The sequence below is a fragment of the Salmo trutta genome, chromosome 4 (genome assembly GCF_901001165.1).
Source record: "Salmo trutta chromosome 4, fSalTru1.1, whole genome shotgun sequence".
In the NCBI taxonomy this organism is placed as follows: Eukaryota; Metazoa; Chordata; class Actinopteri; order Salmoniformes; family Salmonidae; genus Salmo; species Salmo trutta.
In genome coordinates, this window is record NC_042960.1 from 4,197,064 (window position 1) to 4,216,425 (window position 19,362).

General features: G+C 43.7%; 1 protein-coding gene across 2 annotated transcripts in view; it reads left to right on the forward strand.

Moving 5' to 3' along the window:
- The window catches only part of LOC115191684 (zeta-sarcoglycan), a 208,143-nt gene that overhangs the window by 128,305 nt on the left and 60,476 nt on the right, over nt 1–19,362 (forward strand). For both annotated transcript variants that reach the window (XM_029749529.1, XM_029749530.1), the window contains exons 4-5: nt 4,736–4,823; nt 13,121–13,243. In XM_029749529.1, coding sequence (XP_029605389.1) covers nt 4,736–4,823; nt 13,121–13,243 — 211 coding nt within the window. The remainder of the gene's footprint in view (nt 1–4,735; nt 4,824–13,120; nt 13,244–19,362) is intronic.

The window sequence follows — 19,362 nt, forward strand, 5'->3', positions numbered from 1 at the left end:
TACAGACACCCAGCCTGAAAGCCCGAACAGCAAGCAATGCAGATGTAGATGCACGTATATTACTGTTGATGTGCTACGCCCCTGAGGAATCCATCATTTCACACACTGAATCATTTTGGTTTTGTCAATTTTGTCTTGAGACTCACTAAAACCCACCTGGCGCTCGTTTGGGAAAGCGGACGTAATCGAAGCGGGAAACACTATTGCTGCACCTGCCAATGGAATAATGTCACGCGTGTCGGAAAGGGGAGCGGAGAGTTGAAAATAATGTCCAGAATGCCTAAGCAACGCCACATTGATGAACACCATTGCTTGTTAACCCCTCTGGTAAAGCGTTATGAGGGCCACCGAAAGCGTTGCACTTTTTCTTTATTTTCTTCTCATTCGGTCGCCTGTTAAATTCACACACTTCAGAGGGTTAAATTCAGACAGCGGGGTCTTCAGAGAGTCCTGTGGAGGGATATCGTATTTCTCCTCCACCAGCTGCATTGCTATTCACAGCTATGCGCAGCAGCAAAGCTGAAAGACCGATAAGACCCTACCAATCCAACCCTCCACTCTTCTGCTTATTACCCAACTAATTCAATTCAGCTTTCTGACGTGCGTCCGCCTATACAAACCATCAAAGTGAAGGGAAACTATTGACTGTCTAATTAATCTTAGTACAGTGGGACTTGAATGTGGTCATGAATGGACTTGAAGAGCCAACCCGGGCTTAGACTACAGAGGCTTCTGGGTAATTGCCGAAATACAAACACTTTCAATATAAGATGCAACCGACATCAGAAAACCTTTAAATGACAGGATTGAAGGCGGAAGAGATTGAATAATTGGAAGGGCTATTTCTTTGAAAGAGGGATAATAAGGTTACACTGATGTCTGTTTACCAGCTGAAAGTTAATATATGTTTGTTAATCAGTATTTGGGCTCTGAGGCTTCCCTGAAATCCACAGAGAATTACATGTAATTATTTAGGATATGCTCTTTTCCACAGTGACTTCAAATCACACACAATTGAATGTAGGCTACAGTGGCTGAGCCTTGGGGAGATGAGTCCATGGAAGGATTCAGGGCCCAATGTTTTCACGCTGAGCAAAGTCCTATCAATTGAAACTGTGTGGAGAACAATACTAAATCCCATCATACGCACCATTGCAAATAATTAATTCCAAGAGCGGGGTATTCACCAATTAGGTGAGGCGAAATGATTTGGTGAATGTTACCGCCGAGCCGGTCCACAGCATTCTAAAATTAGAGCCAAGCAGGTGTGATTTATTAAAGTTTTGGCCTGCCGTCATAAACAGGAGAAAACAATGAAAGTGGGGATAATGAATCGCAGGTGGCAGACTGGGGGAAAAAATCTATCTATCTGTCTCTCTCTCTCTCAATCGGATCAGCAACTCTCTCCCAATTTAACAGAATATTAAAATTCTCATTTGAATTCACGCCCGAACAGCGGCATATTAATTTGGGGAAATCAACAGAAAAATTGGGTCACCCGCAGTTTATTCATTCCCATACGTTTTTCATTATATATAGAGAGAGCTAGAGAGAGAGACCTGCTTCTAAGAATGAATGTAATAAATGCATCTCTGTCTGGTCATCGTGGGTAGTCTTTTATTTGTATTTTTTTCCTGAGTAATATTTCTGTCTGTAATAAAGCCCTTTTGTGGAGAAAAACTCATTCTGATTGGCTGAGCCTGGCTCCCCAGTGGGTGGGCTTATGCCCTCCCAGGCCTACCAATGGCTGCACCCCTTCCCAGTCATGTGAAATCCATAGATTAGGGCCTAATGCATTTATTTCAATTGACTGATTTGCTTATATGAACTGTTACTCAGTCAAATCTTTCACATTTTTGCATGTTATTTTTGCTCAGCATAGAAACGGAATTCTATATGGAACCATTTTGGTTCAGTGAAGAAGTATGTAAAGATGAGTACTGGTCACCTTGGTGTTCCAGGCCTACTACATTGCAGATGTTGCATTGCATCAGCCAATGGTTGCGTGCCACCTCCTCGACTGTGCAGTCGGGCATCAGATTTCTTTATCATATGGTGTGGTTAGCTGATATGTTAAACACCCATCCAGACGTTGTGAGATCTGGCGTGCATCTGCAATGTAGTCAGCCTGGAACTGGTCTAGTCTTGGATTAGTGGTCTTTGGCCAATCAATGACCTATCCTCGTCTTTGGGTAGAAATCTACCTGACAGTGTGTTGTGGCCCACACCTCTACACACATGCGGGTGTAAAAAAACACTGTCCGGGCACTTTGCATTTTGACCTTGACTTGGAATCAGCAAGTAGGGGCGAGGTGAGAGTTTTTCCTCTGTAATTTGAGACTACCGTGACGACGGCGGCCCGAAGCATAGACAGTTATTTGAATGAATTATCCTAAGTTATGGCGACGCGGCAGAACGGCGCTAGTGAACTCCACCCTGCGGTGTGTGATTGAGACTATGACTATGGGACAAGCTGCTCTAAATAAACCCTGTTTGACTCTTACCACAACCCTCCTCTTTTGTTTTCAAGATTCAAATGATGATGTCATGTTTTGCACCGTGCCACTTTCAAAGTCTCTTGTTTCAGTGTTTTTCATAGCTAGGACCAGGAGTTTTACCTGACTACATGTATAGCTTGTAACGAGGGGTCAGTAGTTTTACCTGGTCAGGTCACATGGTCCGGGGAAAAGTCCAATAGATAGCACTTCTACAAAAGCTCTTTCTACGTTTCCTCTTGACCTTGGGAGGCGACCTCATCACAAAGGGCCAGATTTCATGTACGTACTGTATGTGGGGTGTATAGGGAGGGTGGAGGAAGGAGGAACTAACTGGAACAAAGGAGAGCGCCCCGGGAGAGAGGTATCGACACCTGGTACACTTCTAAAGAGCCAGCACTTCAGACATCTAAATCCCTTCAACTGAGCCCCAGTGTCTAACTGTATGTGTGTGTGTGTGTGCGTTTCTAACGGTGTTTGTGCTCTTCACCAATCAAACAGATTGCACAGAGACTCAAATGAACTCTGACCTGCAGTCAAGCTCACCAAGCCAGTCTTAGGCCACAACCCCGGGTCCTCAACCGCTGACCTCTCAACTTTTAGGGCAATATTTAGCTGGCTTAATATAAGCCTGTGACTTTTCAGAGGATCCTCGCCACTGACTTTGCAACTTTTAGGATTGTCTTTGCTATCAGGGGTTCTTGGGACGTCCCAACTCTGACGTTACCCCATTGACGTTGACATTTGAAATGGTTGAGGTAAGGGGTAAGATGAGGGATAAAGTAAAGGTTAGGATTAGATAAGGGTTATGGTTAAGGCTAGGGTTTAGGGCATGGACGTCGCAAGGATCCCAGATAGCACTACCCAATTTAGTTGGCTTAACATAAGCCTGTGACTTCACGGAGTGCCTGAGACATTTGCATTTGAACGAAAGGGAAGATCCTGAAAATCATTTGACGGTCAAGGTGGAGTGTATTGACAGCCTGTGTGCTGCAGCAATTGAATTACTGATCAAATCAGGACCATTCAATAGAGTTTAGATGACTCATTGGTGTAAACACGTGGGTTTACTTAGTGACTGCCGGGGTTTTCCTTGGTGTTCTACCAATGTATAGGGATTCTCTAAAATTGCTTGTAGCAATGGCCATGTGAGTGATTCATGTTAATGAATCCCTCAATGGCGCCATTCCTGAGGAAATTATATCAACATTTACGACAACCCAATCTTAGTCACTACTGCTCCATTTTACATCTGTTGATGTATTCGTACTCATCGCTGAAGGTCACGAAAAACATATTCCATTTCAATCCTCATTTCAACAGACTTTTGACTTAAGCTTTCTACTAAGTGTTCATAGCGTTCTGCTGTTGTGTGCATTATTCACTCTCTGTCCAAAGCCTAAATGCTCTAGGAATGAGTGAGTCACAATCACCGCATGTTGTACTCAGATGGAATGGGGAAGGATGAACTTATTTATAGAGGGCTGTTGCAGGGCAACATCAGTTCAGAGAACTGTTAGAACATGTGGCTCTTCAAACACAATAGACTTCAATGGAACTCAGTGAGGACGTGTACTCTGCACTTACATCAGGCACGGTGGTTGTTTTAGAAATATCACAGAGACAGAGACAGAGAGAGGAGAGAGAGACAGACAGACAGACAGACAGACAGACAGACAGACAGACAGACAGACAGACAGACAGACAGACAGACAGACAGACAGACAGACAGACAGACAGATGCTGTTATTGTCACATACACCAGATAGATAACAGTGAAATGTGTTGTTTTACAGGGTCAGCCATAGTGGTGCAACGCCCCTGGAGCATATTAGGGTTAAGTGCCTTGCTCAAGGGCACATCGACAGATTTTCATCACCTTTCTGACTTGGATATTTGAACCTTGCGGTTACTGGCCCAACACACTAGGCTCCCTGCCACCCTACAGAGAGAGAGAGAGAAGGGGGTGGAAAGGGAAGAGAGGTTTCCTGTATGGTTTGGCATGTAAAGTGCCTGTTAGGGGTTTATTAAGCAGCAACATGAGTGACTGACTTGTCCTTGACCCCGAACAGTGCCTGTACATTTATTGTGCAGATTATCCATTGTTGCTGTAGCCATTTGCTCTAGCGATGGGGTCTACCGTGGAAAGTTATTTGCTGACCTCTCTTCTCTCTCTCTCTCTCTCTCTCTCTCTCTCTCTCTCTCTCTCTCTCTCTCTCTCTCTCTCTCTCTCTCTCTAGGACAATCCTCTGATCCTGCAGTCAGACAGGAATGTGACGGTGAACGCGAGAAACGACCTTGGTCAGCTAACAGGACAGCTCACTGTGGGTGAGTCAGCCTCCGTCGCCACCAGCTGGCCACACACACACACACACACACACACACACACACACACACACACACACACACACACACACACACATATTACCTGGACTCTTGAAAAAAAGTAGCCCATCTTGGGACAGCAGGGCCTCAGAATCCCCCAGGCTGGGAAGAACCCGACCAAGCAACCAAGCACATGATGGGGCTTCCGTTAACTATCCCCGCCCCCTGGGCCACACCGCATGGTGCCTCACTGACTGACAGACTTGCTGGCACCAACACATCATTCTGGGGGAGTTCTGCATTGTTCCTGAAGTCCGGAACAGAATTCCTTCCTCTCCTCCTGTCAGAGATTCCAGAAGGATTCCGAAGTGTTTCTGAAGGAGCTCTGAGTCAGCATGTTGACGACACACACACTTTCTAGTCAGGAGGAAAAGGGCTTTCAGAGGGAGAATGTGCATGCGTTTTACTGGACTGCTGCTCCTTGGATATGGCCATGATTGATTGGGAGATTTTGTCCTGGAATGGAATGGAAACTCTGGTATCTGGAAGGGACTCATACATAGCAGTACCACTGGCAGACTAGTGGGACCCACAAGGAGAGAGAGAGAGAGACTCAACTTTCTTAGATGGCTATCATTGTAGTTATCAGCTTAGTGGCCTCTGGTCCAAGAAGATAAGGGTACCTGGTGAGACCAGTATGGTACTCAGGCAACCTTAGTGTGTTAGTCTCTTTCTCTCTCTCTCTCTCTCTCTCTCTCTCTCTCTCTCTCTCTCTCTCTCTCTCTCTCTCTCTCTCCTCTTCTCTCTCTCTTCTCTTTTACATACTGTCTCTTCCTCTCTCTCTCTCTCTCTCTCTCTCTCTCTCTCTCTCCTCCTCTCTCTCTCTCTCTCTCTCCTCTCTCTCTCTCTCTCTCTGTATTTCGAAATCACGGCTGACGTGCTCTGATCGTAAGGTCCTTGGAGGAGACACACACAGTTCACCTTGGTGCTATTAGGGCATTGGAACTCCAGCCAACGACACACACGCACATGCATTCGCTCACAGACAAACACATACAGTGAGGGAAAAATGTATTTGATCCCCTGCTGATTTTGTATGTTTGCACACTGACAAAGAAATGATCAGTCTATAATTTTTATGGTAGGTTTATTTGAACAATGAGAGACAGAATAATAACAAAAAAATCCAGAAAAACACATGTCAAAAATGTTATATAATGATTTGCATTTTAATGAGAGAAATAAGTATTTGACCCCTCTCAATCTTAAAGATTTCTGGCTCCCAGGTGTCTTTTATACAGGTAACGAGCTGAGATTAGGAGCACACTCTTAAATTAGGGAGTGCTCCTAACCGCAGCTTGTTACCTGTAAAAAAGACACCTGTCCACAGAAGCAATCAATCAATCAGATTCCAGATTCCATTTCTTTGTCAGTGAGCAAACGTACAAAATCAGCAGGGGATCAAATACTTTTTCCCTCACTGTACATGTACACACACACACACACACACACACACACACACACACACACACACACACACACACACCTTATTCCCCTCCCTCAGCCAGTTGCTAAGGGCACAAAGGAACAGACAGGGCCATCACTGAGCCTTGAGCGCTGCACTCTGTTTTATCCTCCCTCCCTCCTTCCTTCCTCTCATTTCCTGTCACCTCGTTAATTTGAGTGAGGACCTGTCACGGCCCATATCCGAATCAGGGCTCGTAAAATGAAAAGTGAACTTGGCCCACTGAAAGTAGGCTTTTGGCCCCCTTCTCTGACACCAAAATGCTATTGTCCTCCTCTCCATGTAGAAATTGCCTTTAACCACAGATCTAGGATCAGCTAAGCCTTTCAAAATCCTTAACAATCAGAAGTGAAGAAAAACTGAAAACTGTCCTTGGATCAGTCTACAGCAGCAATCTCCTAGTCCTGTGTCCTCCTTCCCCCCTTGGAGAGAGAATAACATCATGAGAGTATTTTCTGGATGTGGGGCCCAGCTGCTCGGAGGACAGCGAGGGCGAACGGGAACGCCTGTTGTCTTTTTTTGTTGTTGGGGTGTGTCATTGACTTTTCATTTGTATAAGTGCATTCTGGGTAATAAATGGCTTTCTCACTTTGCGAGAAGATTTCATTACGACCGTGGCAGGAGACAGGCGACCAAAACTGGCGACGAGGGCCAAAATGCATTTTTGGGAAAGACAGCGCATAAGGGCGTATGTGACTGTGAGTGTGTGACAACAACGTCACAGGGATCACTCTCACCCGCCACGCTGCCAATTTTAGAAGTGACTTTCACCGTCCATCCGAACACTCTATCCAAAACACTCCTTTTATACGCTTTCCTCTCCTTGTCCCTTTCCTAGAAGAAATGGACTTCAAACCTTAAGCTGGCAAACTCCCCTATGACTTTGAAATGAGCTTCTAAACTTCGGGCTTAATTTATGCCCCGTTATCTTCTCCTGCTCAGTAATTATTTTCTCTTTTATCTCGGAGGAATCGTTCCACTAATTTTTTTGTCCAGCTGCTGTATCGTGTGGAATGGATTAAGGCAAGGGTTAGAGTGGGAGATGTTCTGTGATTACCACACAAGAGTTTGGTGTAAAGAGAGAGGCACTCTGATTGGATCCCCGCTCTGTCACCCATTCTTAGTGTCCAATAGGAACAGGTGTTGAAAGCTCTACTTCCTTGTTATTTTGGTATTTGCTCTTACTTGCTATTAAGCAATTTGGTATGTACTCAAAGTCTAACTTGCCCTTGAGTCATTCTGGGTAAGAGGCAGCTGCAGTGACAGGAATATGAATTATACATTTGATCATGTCTGCTGTGCCTGTACGGGGCATGGGGCCGTCTTTCCCTGTAGCTACGACCGACAGTTTGCAACTGTTCTTTACAGATGGCATATAAAAGGTGATGAACTAGCATTGCATATGCTTTGTGACGCGAGATCATTCTCAATGAGAACATATTTGCTATAGGTCTATTGGGACATATGTTAGAATAGAATCTGTCCCTTTTTATGAAGGAAATACTTATTTTGCTTTGTTCCCATCAATGTCCCATATTGATGTGTGTGTACAGATGACACTGCAGGCCTCCGTGTTTACAGATAGCTATGAAGAGTGTGTGATTAAATCAACCTTTAGCATCGTTTCTTCTTTGCCTCCTTCGTCTCCCTGACTAAAAAGATTCTCCTGATTAATGTGCCGGATGAAAACACACTTTTTCCTTTTTTCTCCCGCGCTCTTTATTAATGAGTGTAATCAAATTTAGATACATTATTTGTGTATGTTTGTCCATAAATCATGTGTAGTTTTTCTAACCTGAGGTAAAAGTTGCTGCGCGCTGCAGTTTTCTGACTCCTTCACTCCACGGCTCTTTAGTTTTTCAAAAAGCACCTTCAAAGAGTCAAAAGGTCTTCTTCCAGGAGACTCCGCTCTCTGACTGATTTCAGCACTTCAAAAAGAGACCAGTGATGACCTCGTTGTTTCGCAGAGTTGCATCACCTTCTTCAGTGTTTACTTTTGAAAGTCCAAATTAATTCAGCGTTTTTCAGCCCTCGTTCAAAGTTAAAGGGGCCGTGCCGTGACTTACCCATGACTAACTAACTCGATGAGTTCCAAACTTTTTACTTCAGACTTTATATTTTGAAAGGCCAAAATGACTCCAGAATTTGTTGTCTCTTCCCCCGTTCCCTCTTCTTTGTATTTGACAGGTCAAAATGGCACTAAACAGGGATTGCCCCTTCCCTCTTCGTGGTTCTCAACAAACCCCCCAAACTGCCCGCGTTCCAGACTGACTAAAAAACAGTCATCTGCTGTCTCACGACGCCTGGGTGTTGAACATATTCACTAACCACATTATATCCTATAGCGATGTGATGCCTGACAGTCATTGACGTGGCACTCAACCTTTGGCTGATGCAATGTCACGTCTGCAATGTCGTCGGCCTGGAACCCTATCTCTGATTTAACAAGTGACATTTCCTGCGTGTTCAATATCACCACAGTGGATCATCCTTCATCCTTCTCTAATCACAGGAAAATCTGTATCAATTAATGATCTCGAGCAGCTCGTTTATAACGCCCTGTTGTCATTAATCTTCTGAGGAGCAAAAGTTTCAGACGACAGTCCAGACCCAATATCTCCTCGGTGTGGGCTGCTGCTGTCAATGTGGATTTAACTACTTCTTATCACCGGTTGTGGCTAAGTGGCAATGTCCTTGTCTTCTCCAAAGTGTTCCAAAGTGTTCTAACAAGCCATCCCGTGAAGTGTTGTGAGTGTAAACTCTGCTCTGGAGGGTTTTCTTTGACGTCCAGCAGCCATTTTCCCCTCTTATATTACATTTACAGTTATTATGGTCATTTAGCAGACACTTATCCAGAGTGACGTTCATCTTAAGGTAGCTTGGTGAGACAGCCACTTATCACGGTCTTACGCCACATACCGCTGATGTTTAAATTCATCCGTTTTGACGTTTTTGACGGTGAGGACATACGGAGCTGTCAGGGAGTCAGTCAGAGTCAGTTAGCACTGCTTTTGCCTTTCCGACGACGTTTAAAAATGTAAGAGAGCATTCTAAAATGTACCTCATTAAAGTTGACGTTTTTCTTAAACTGAAGTCATGTACCTCAGAGCCAAAGAAAAAAACGTGCCTAGATCACGGGCATGAAAACATGGAATGTTCATCAAGTATTAACAGTGGCTTAACGCCTGGATGTAGAATCCGATTATCTTTCCTGCGTGGTGTTGTTGCTCTGCTTGTGTGAATAGGAGTAATTCCCCCGTGGTTGTATCTGGGGGACTGGAGTTGTTGATGATCTTTGGAGCGTATCTCCTGTAAGTGGAAGTCTATGGGATCTGAAGGAAGGTTGAGGTTGTTGATGATCTTTGGAGCGTATCTCCTGTAAGTGGAAGTCTATGGGATCTGAAGGAAGGTTGAGGTTGTTGATGATCATTGGAGCGTATCTCCTGTAAGTGGAAGTCTATGGGATCTGAAGGAAGGTTGAGGTTGTTGATGATCTTTGGAGCGTATCTCCTGTAAGTGGAAGTCTATGGGATCTGAAGGAAGGTTGAGGTTGTTGATGATCATTGGAGCGTATCTCCTGTAAGTGGAAGTCTATGGGATCTGAAGGAAGGTTGAGGTTGTTGATGATCTTTGGAGCGTATCTCCTGTAAGTGGAAGTCTATGGGATCTGAAGGAAGGTTGAGGTTGTTGATGATCTTTGGAGCGTATCTCCTGTAAGTGGAAGTCTATGGGATCTGAAGGAAGGTTGAGGTTGTTGATGATCATTGGAGCGTATCTCCTGTAAGTGGAAGTCTATGGGATCTGAAGGAAGGTTGAGGTTGTTGATGATCTTTGGAGCGTATCTCCTGTAAGTGGAAGTCTATGGGATCTGAAGGAAGGTTGAGGTTGTTGATGCCGGGCACTGTTGATGCTGAGCACTGTTGTAGCCATATTGCAAATGTAATCAGAGTCAAACTATTTGACTTTTCTTTCTCAAAGTCAAACAGTAATGTGGCAATTCAATGAGAGGCCGGTGTGGGAGGGGGGGTGAATGCTTCCTGCTGTGACTCGATGCCTTGGTCACTGCCGCATTTACACGTTTTTTAAAGCATCTAGTAATTTATTCACAACCGTGGCGTCTAAGTGTGTCGCCGGACCCCGAGAGCAACGCCCGCCACCCCACGTCCATCACGCCAGCTTCCTCTTCCTTAACGCACCCCCCTACGCCTGCAATTCCCCTTCTCTCCCGGAGCAAGAGAGAGGGAGACAGAGCAATGGAGTGACATCAGCAGGAGAGAGTATAATTTGAATACCGCACTGTTGTTTTGATGTAGTCTGCGGCGATGCCACGGCTATTTATTTCTGGTTCCCAGTTTGTCACCCCAATCTCTCTCTCTCGCTCCATCCTTTCTTTTCCTCCCATCTCTTTTGCTTTTCAGTGTCTGCTTGTATCATATCCGTACCATCGCCAGCAGGCAGAGCAGGAGCAGGAGAGGAGCCAGGCACAGCATATGAATAAGGGCCCCTGAGAAACCCATCATAGTAAGATTCGGTCAAGTGGGGATTAATCAAATGAGCACATAAATTAACACTTTTCTTAATGAGGACTCCTGTCGTTATCGGCATCCATCGGAATTAGGTTGGCTTTATCTGCGGGAGTGGGGTACTATTAATCTCCAACCGTCATCATTATTCCAAGTTTTTTCTTTTAATCAGATGGGGCTCATAGAAAAACAAGTTGTCAAACTCTGCAAACCACTTATAGGAGTCTACATGTGGAGGATCTGAATTGCATACATGATGGATTTTTAAACGACACCAGAAGAAAGAAATCGAAACCACGTTTCATCGCTGGACAGATTGATGCCCAACTTTTTTAGATTTTTCAAGAGACTACTGTCACGATCGTTGTAAGAACTGGACCAAGGCGCAGCGTACGTAGCGTTCCACATCTTTATTATAAAGTGAAACTTCAGCAAATACAAAACAATAAACGAACAAACGAAACATGATGCAAGTGAAGTGCTCACAGGCAACAACACAAAACCAAAACAAGATCCCACAAAACACAGTGGGGAAATGGCTGCCTAAATATGATCCCCAATCAGAGACAACGATAAACGGCTGCCTCTGATTGGGAACCATACCAGACCAACATAGAAATAAAACAACATAGATTACCCACCCTAGTCACACCCCGACCTAACCAACATAGAGAATAAAAGGCTCTCTATGGTCAGGGCGTGACAACTACAGTATAATTGCCCCAATACTAATTGATATCAGAAATATATCTCCGCTGGGTAACAGCCCACAGTGTCTTTATTGCAAACTATTTCAAATCCTTTCATCCTCATTGGAACAATTATTTTCATTAGTACAAATCAATGAAGACGGAACAGAAAAAAAGTGCCATTTAAACAATAGAAAAACGAGCCTCGGAATCCAGAGACACACATTAAAAAGAGAACCTGAGAAGTAAACAAACAACAACAAAAGAAGCACTGAAAAACCAGCCAGCACAGCAGGATAGCTTTAACTGTCCGATGTGTTTAAGGGCCAGAGAGGGAGAGGCCATCTTATCAGGTGGAAAGTAATCCCAGATTGATCACCAGTAATAAAGTATTATTATGACTGACATGGCACTCTGGGATACTAAATGACAGATGGAATGGCTGAAGAGCACAGCTCCGAGCAGCTAGCAGTAGACCTGCTGGAAACCTCCAATAGATACAGGCTTTTACCTCAGCTCAGCAAGACTTAAGGCCAAATGAAAAGAGAGCTGGAAGAGTGGATTTGATGGGATGGGAGGGAGGGAGGGAGGGATGAAGAGGCAACAAACAAATAATGCCCTCTCCTATCAGTCCCTGAAGGTCGGAAAGATGTGGAGGAGGTGATAGCTAATAGCTATGTATTTTTTACCTTTGACATGGCTATGTAAGACAAGCAATGGTTTTTAGTTGTAGACCAAGGCTTTTCTGCCTCAAGTCTTCAATGGAACAGGGACACAAGGTCAGGTTTCCTTATTGTGTGCTGTACAGTACTGCCATATGGTTAGAGTTACAGAGGCTGCAGGTCTAGCATGATAGGTTGTTTTACATTACTGTCCATGTTTCAATAAAAATGTCTCCATTCACAACCAGCCATTCAAAAACAAGGCTTCTGTTCAGTATAACGGCAACATTTAACCACAAGCTGTTAGGTCAAGTACTTCAGTGTAAGAACCTGTTTGTACCAAGTAGTACACTATGTTGAGCACCAGTGCTCAAGGATCAAAGGTTAAAAGTTGCCTTCCCAGCTTTCAGCTCGCTCTTTTATTTACAGACTGGCTCACTTTCTCTGCTTTCTCTCTCTCCCTACCTCTCTCTCACCCTCTATCTCTCCCTCTTTCTCCCTCTCTCATGCTCTCTCTCTCTCAATTCAATTGGCTTTTTATTAGCATGGGAAACATATGTTTACATTGATAAAGCAAGTGAAATAGATAAAAAAAACTAAAGATAAATAAACAGTCACAAATGAACTGTAAACATTACACTCACAAGCTTCAAAGGAAGAGACACATGTCATGTTATGGCTATGTACTGTGTTATAATGATGTGCAAATAGTTAGAACTCTCTCTCTCAACTGTCCTTATTCTCTCTTCAAAAACCATTGCATCTCTGCCCTCAGGTAAACACCTGCAATAGAGGTGAGGTGTGATATGTGACGGTTTGCAATGTGTTTGTGTTTTGTATGACATTGACCCAACAAAGGGGATTTTTCATTCTAATTCTCTTTCTCTCCCGCTCTCTCCAGGCTCGGAGATGGTGGAGGCCCAGTGTCAGAGGTTCGAGGTGAGGAGTCCCGACGGGGAGCGGGTGCTCTTCTCCGCTGACGAGAAGGAGATCAGCATCGGCACTGAGAAACTGAGGGTGACAGGTAACGCACATACACATGCATGCAGGCACATACACACACACACACGGAGGGCAGCAGGTAGCCTCTAGGGCGACAGGTAGCCTAGCGATTAGAATGTTGGGCCAGTAACCGTAAAGTCACTGGTTTGAATCCCCGAGCTGACAAGGTGAAATCTGTTGATGTGCCCTTGAGCCAGGCACTTTACCCTAATTGCTCGCTGTTGAGGCAGACCCTGGCTGGGACCTCACTCGGAGGGGGAGTTGGGATATCCAAAAAAACACATTTCAAATTCACACATAAGTACTACTACAGACTTGTACATGTTTGAACTAGGACAAATATAAGCACCCCCCAAATGATTGTTATTAAAGACCCAGTGCATTCCTGTGTTTTCTATATATGTTATACATTAGTTAATAGACCAATAAGAGAGTTCCAGACCTATCTGTCAATAACAGCTCGTTTTCAGTTTTCCCCTCCCCACTTAGACCACTCCCAGACAATCCTAGCTAAATTCTTGCTTGAGAAATTGCTCTTTGCAAAGAACCTATTTTTTTTGTTTATTTTTGCCTTTTTTTAATTCAATCGTTACCCACAAATCATTTATATATAGAGTAGGCTGCCTATGCATAAACAGAGAACCAAGTAGTAGTTATCTTTTCAAGGAAATGTACAATGCCTGTAAATCATTATTGATAACGGAAAGAAGTGCAGGGCGCTCAACCAACGTGAGTTGAGGTGCAATCCAAACCTTCGATCATAGTTTAAAAGGAAAAAGAGCAACTTGCGCATGATCTACTGTACCACGGTGAGCGAGCATTGAGCCTTTTCATTACCCATTTATTTGTCTCTGCCTGAAAATCATCCTCCCAAAGGATAAGCTAGATCATATATGCAAAACGTAGCTCAAGAGAAAGTCTCCTCTCTCATCATTCCTGCTGCTTCAAGTTCAGTAGCCATACGAGGCTATGATCAATTAAATTGGTCTCAATTAAATAGAGTAGGCTATAGTCTATACATGGACGGAGAAACACGTGGCAGTTATCTTTCCAAAGAAATGTACTTCCTTAATAGGATTAGGCTATAGGTTACTAAATTTGGTTATAAATAAATATTGATCGCCCATATTTGTCTCAGTCTGAAAATCGTCCCACTCCTAAAAGGTAGGCTATAAAATGTAGCTCAAGAGAAAGTGCAAGTCTCTCAGAATCTGCTCGTATTAAACTACTTCTAGACTATTTGCTGATGTAGCAGAGTAATACCGATAGCCTAATATAATGGGCCATGCGAGAATCTCTGGTAATTTAACCTATTTCTTAGGTTATTTTTGAGCATTTTAATATTGCCTGTAGGGAGCAAAATTGTTGAGTCCATGCCTGGCAAGTGAGCTGTGTCACATACGCCTAAAATAATCTTGCGGGACTGAGGTTGGGTTTGAAGCAGTTGTAGGTACAGTTATATGTTAAATGCGGGTCAGTTGGGTGGCTTTACCCAGTCTAAAAGGCTCCATTCACAGATCAGTGCTCCTATAGCAACCAGATAGATTGTGATGGTGCTAAGGGCTTGTGTGCAGCAAAGCACAGCGACTGCTAGTGAGTGGGTTGAGCAGAACTCAGACAGTTGTGTGTGGCCTACATGCAGACATCAGTTTAGATAGAGGGATGGAAGAGAACATTAAAAGAGAGTGGGAGGGAAAAAAGGGAAGAGAGAGAGAGGGAGAAGTAGAGAGAGAGAGAGAGAGAAGGAAACATTAAGAGAGAAAAATCACATGCCTAGCTCTGTTTGCTTTCCTGGCGCGGTGGTCTCTCTCGGTAAACGAGGCGGCGGGGAGGTCAAGTGGAAGCAGTCGGGGGTCGTGGGCGAACAGACACCCCTCCTCCATCCTCCTCCTTTTTCCCCTCTGTAATTGGAAAGATCTGTCCATTACAAAGCCAGGAAAGAAAGAAAGGGAGGGGAAATGAGAGTGAGAGATGGAGGGAGGGAGGTAAAGTGGCGGAGGTCTGCAAGGTGATGGATGTTGTCTTTCGTCGCTCACGTCTGGAGAATGAAAGCATGGAGGAAGGAGGGCGGGTTGGAGGAAGGTGGGAGGGATGGAGGGAAGATGGACAGAGGAGGCCAGTGAACAGGAGGTAATAGGGGTTAGGCATGAGCAGACGAAAGACACTCGACGTTGGGGAAGGCTGCGGATGGAAATGGTCAGAGTCTCGACTCGACTAGCACTGCCTGGCCACTGGGGAAAACTGATGTTTCTGTATGTGCTCCATGCTAGAACATCTCTCATTCTATCTCTGTTTAGTGTGGGGAGATATGATGTCATTGCCATGTCTTCTAACATGGGCTACTTAGACTGATGTTATTTTTGGATACATGTTTCTATTCGATTTTTTATTATTATCTGCATTGTTGGGAAGCTCTCAAGTTAAGAATTTCACTGTACTGTTTTACACCTGTTGTATCCTGGGCACATGGCGAAGAAAGTTTGAAATCTGAAACTTCTAACATACATTGAGTGGACAAAACATTAAGAACATTGTTGATGTCACTTGTTAAATCCACTTCAATCAGTGTAGATGAAGGGGGGGATACAGGCTAAAGAAGGAATTTTTTTAGCACTGAGACAATTGAGACATGGATTGTGTATGTGTGACATTCAGAGGGTGAATGGGCAAGACAAAATATTTAAGTGCCTTTGAATGGGTTAGTGTAGTAGGAGAACTGCAACGCTGCTGGGTTTCTTTATCCTCAACTGTTTCCTGTGTGTATCAAAAATGGTCCACCACCTAAAGGACATCCAGCCAACTTGACACAACGGTGTGAAGCATTGGAGTCCATGTGGAATGCTTTCGACACCTTGTAGAGTCCATAACCCCAAGAATTGAGACTGTTCTGAGGGCTTTAAGGCAACTCAATATTTCAGAAGGTGTTCATAATGTTTTGTATACTCAGTTTTTATACGTGTGCCTTTCAAAATGGCCAATTCTCACATCACACATTTGAGACGTGGTGTCAGTATCACAAACATGAATATTGTAATATCACAGGACTTCTCATCATCAGTGTCATGTTACACAGGACTGGCTAATCAGGACCTTAGCTGGCTTGAATTACATTATATACAGTACCAGTCAAAAGTTTAGACACACCTACTCATTCAACAGTTTTCCTTTATTTTTTACATTGTAGAATAATAGTGAAGACATCAAAACTATGAACTAACACATATGGAATCATGTAGTAATCCAAAAAGTGTTAAACAAATCAAAATATATTTTATATTCTTCAAAGTAGCCACCCTTTGTCTTGATGACAGCTTTGGACACTCTTGGCATTCTCTCAACCAGCTTCACCTGGAATGCTTTTCCAACAGTCTTGAAGGAGTTCCCACATATGCTAAACACTTGTTGGCTGATTTTCCTTCACTCCATCCCAAACCATCTCAATTTGGTTGAGGTCAGGTGATTGTGGAGGCCAGGTCACCTGATGTAGCACTCCATTCACTCTCCTTCTTGGTAAAATAGCCCTTACACAGCCTGGAGGTGTGTTGGGTCATTGTCGTGTTGAAAAACAAATGATAATCACACTAAGCGCAAACCAGATGGTATGGCGTATCGCTGCAGAATGCTGTGGCAGCCATGCTGTGTGCCTTGAATTCTAAATAAATCACAGACAGTGTCACCAGCAAAGCACCTCCACACTATCACACCTCCTCCTCCATGCTTCACGGTGGGAACCACACATGCAAAGGTCATCCGTTCATCTACTCTGCGTCACAAAGACACGGCGGTGGGAACCAAAAATCTCAAATTTGGACACATCAGACCAAAGGACAGATTTCCACCGGTCTAATGTCCATTGATCGTGCCCAAGCAAGTCTCTTCTTATTATTGGTGTCCTTTAGTAGTGGTTTCTTTGCAGCAATTCAACCATGAAGGACTGATTCACGTAGTCTCCACTGAACAGTTGATGTTGAGATGTCTGTTACTTGAACTCTGTGAAGCATTTATTTGGGTAGTTAACTCTAATGAATGTATCCTCTGCAGCAGAGGTAACTCTGGGTCTTCCTTTCCTGTGGTGGTCCTCATGAAATTCCACAAATTAACTTTTAAGAAGGCACACCTGTTAATTGAAATGCATTCCATGTGACTACCTTATGAAGCTCATTGACATAATGCAAAGAGTGTGCAAAGCTGCCATCAAGGCAAAGGTTGGCTACTTTGAAGAATATAAAATATATATCCTTCACTCATGCTGCCAAACATACCCTCGTACATCTGACTATCCTACCGGTCCTTGACTTCGGCGATGTCATTTACAAAATAGCCTCCAACACTCTACTCAGCAAATTAGATGCAGTCTATCACAGTGCCATCCGTTTTGTCACCAAAGCCCCATATACTACCCACCACTGTGACCTGTATGCTCTCGTTGGCTGGTCCTCGCTTCATATTTGTCGCCAAACCCATGTGGCTCCAGGTCATATATAAGTCTTTGCTAGGTAAAGCCCCGCCTTATCTCAGCTCACTGGTCACCATAGCAGCACCCACCCGTAGCACGCGCTCCAGCAGGTATATTTCACTGGTCACCTCCAAAGCCAATTCCTCCTTTGGCTGCCTTTTCTTCCAGTTCTCTGCTGCCAATGACTGGAACGAATTGCAAAAATCACTGAAGCTGGAGACTCATATCTCCCTCTCTAACTTTAAGCACCAGCTGTCAGAGCAGCTCACAGATCACTGCACCTGTACATAGCCCATCTGTAAATAGCCCATCCAAATACCTCCTCCCCATACTGTTTTTTTTCTCTCCTTTGCACCCCAGTATCTCTACTTGCACATTCATCATTTGCACATCTATCACTCCAGTGTTTAATTGCTAAATTGTAATTATTTTGCCACTATGGCCTATTTATTGCCTTACCTCCCTTTATCTTACCTCATTTGCACACATTGTATATAGACATTTCTATTGTGTTAGTGACTGTATGTTTGTTTATTCCATGTGCAACTCTGTGTTGTTGTTTGTGTCGCACTGCTTTGCTTTATCTTGGCCAGGTCGCAGTTGTAAATGAGAACTTGTTCTCAACTAGCTTACCTGGTTAAAACCTCTTACATCTACACGTTCCGCTAGCGGAACGTCTGCTCCAATATCCAATGATGGGCGGGGCGCGAAATACAAACTCCTCTAAAATCCGAAAACTTCCATTTTTCAAACATATGACTATTTTACAGCTATTTAAAGACAAGACTCTCCTTTATCTAACCACACTGTCCGATTTCAAAAAGGCTTTACAGCGAAAGCAAAACAATAGATTATGTCAGCAGAGTACCCAGCCAGAAATAATCAGACACCCATTTTTCAAGCTAGCATATCATGTCACATAAACCCAAACCATAGCTAAATGCAGCACTAACCTTTTATGATCTTCATCAGATGACACACCTAGGCCATTATGTTATACAATACATGCATGTCTGTTCAATCAAGTTCATATTTATATCAAAAACCAGCTTTTTACATTAGCATGTGACGTTCAGAACTAGCATTCCCACCGAACACTTCCGGTGATTTTACTAAATTACTCACGATAAACGTTCACAAAAAGCATAACAATTATTTTAAGAATTATAGATACAGAACTCCTCTATGCACTCGATATGTCCGATTTTAAAATAGCTTTTCGGATGAAGCACATTTTGCAATAATCTAAGTACATAGCCCGGCATCACAGGGCTAGCTATTTAGACACCCAACCAGTTTAGCCTTCACCAAAATCACATTTCCTATAAGAAAAATGTTCTTACCTTGCTTGTTCTTCGTCAGAATACACTGCCAGGACTTCTACTTCAATAACAAATGTAGGTTTGGTCCCAAATAATCCATCGTTATGTTCCATCAAGACGTTTTGTTCGTGCGTTCTAGACACTATCCCAACGCTAAATCTCGGCCACGAGCATGACGCAGAATTTGACAAAAAAATTCTAAATATTCCATTACCGTACTTCGAAGCATGTCAACCGCTGTTTAAAACCAATTTTTATGCAATTTATCTCGTAGAAAAGCGATAATATTCCGACCGGGAATCTGCCTGTCTGTATACTGAGGGAAAAACCGAAAGCCGGGGGCTGGGCGGGTCGCGAGTGTAA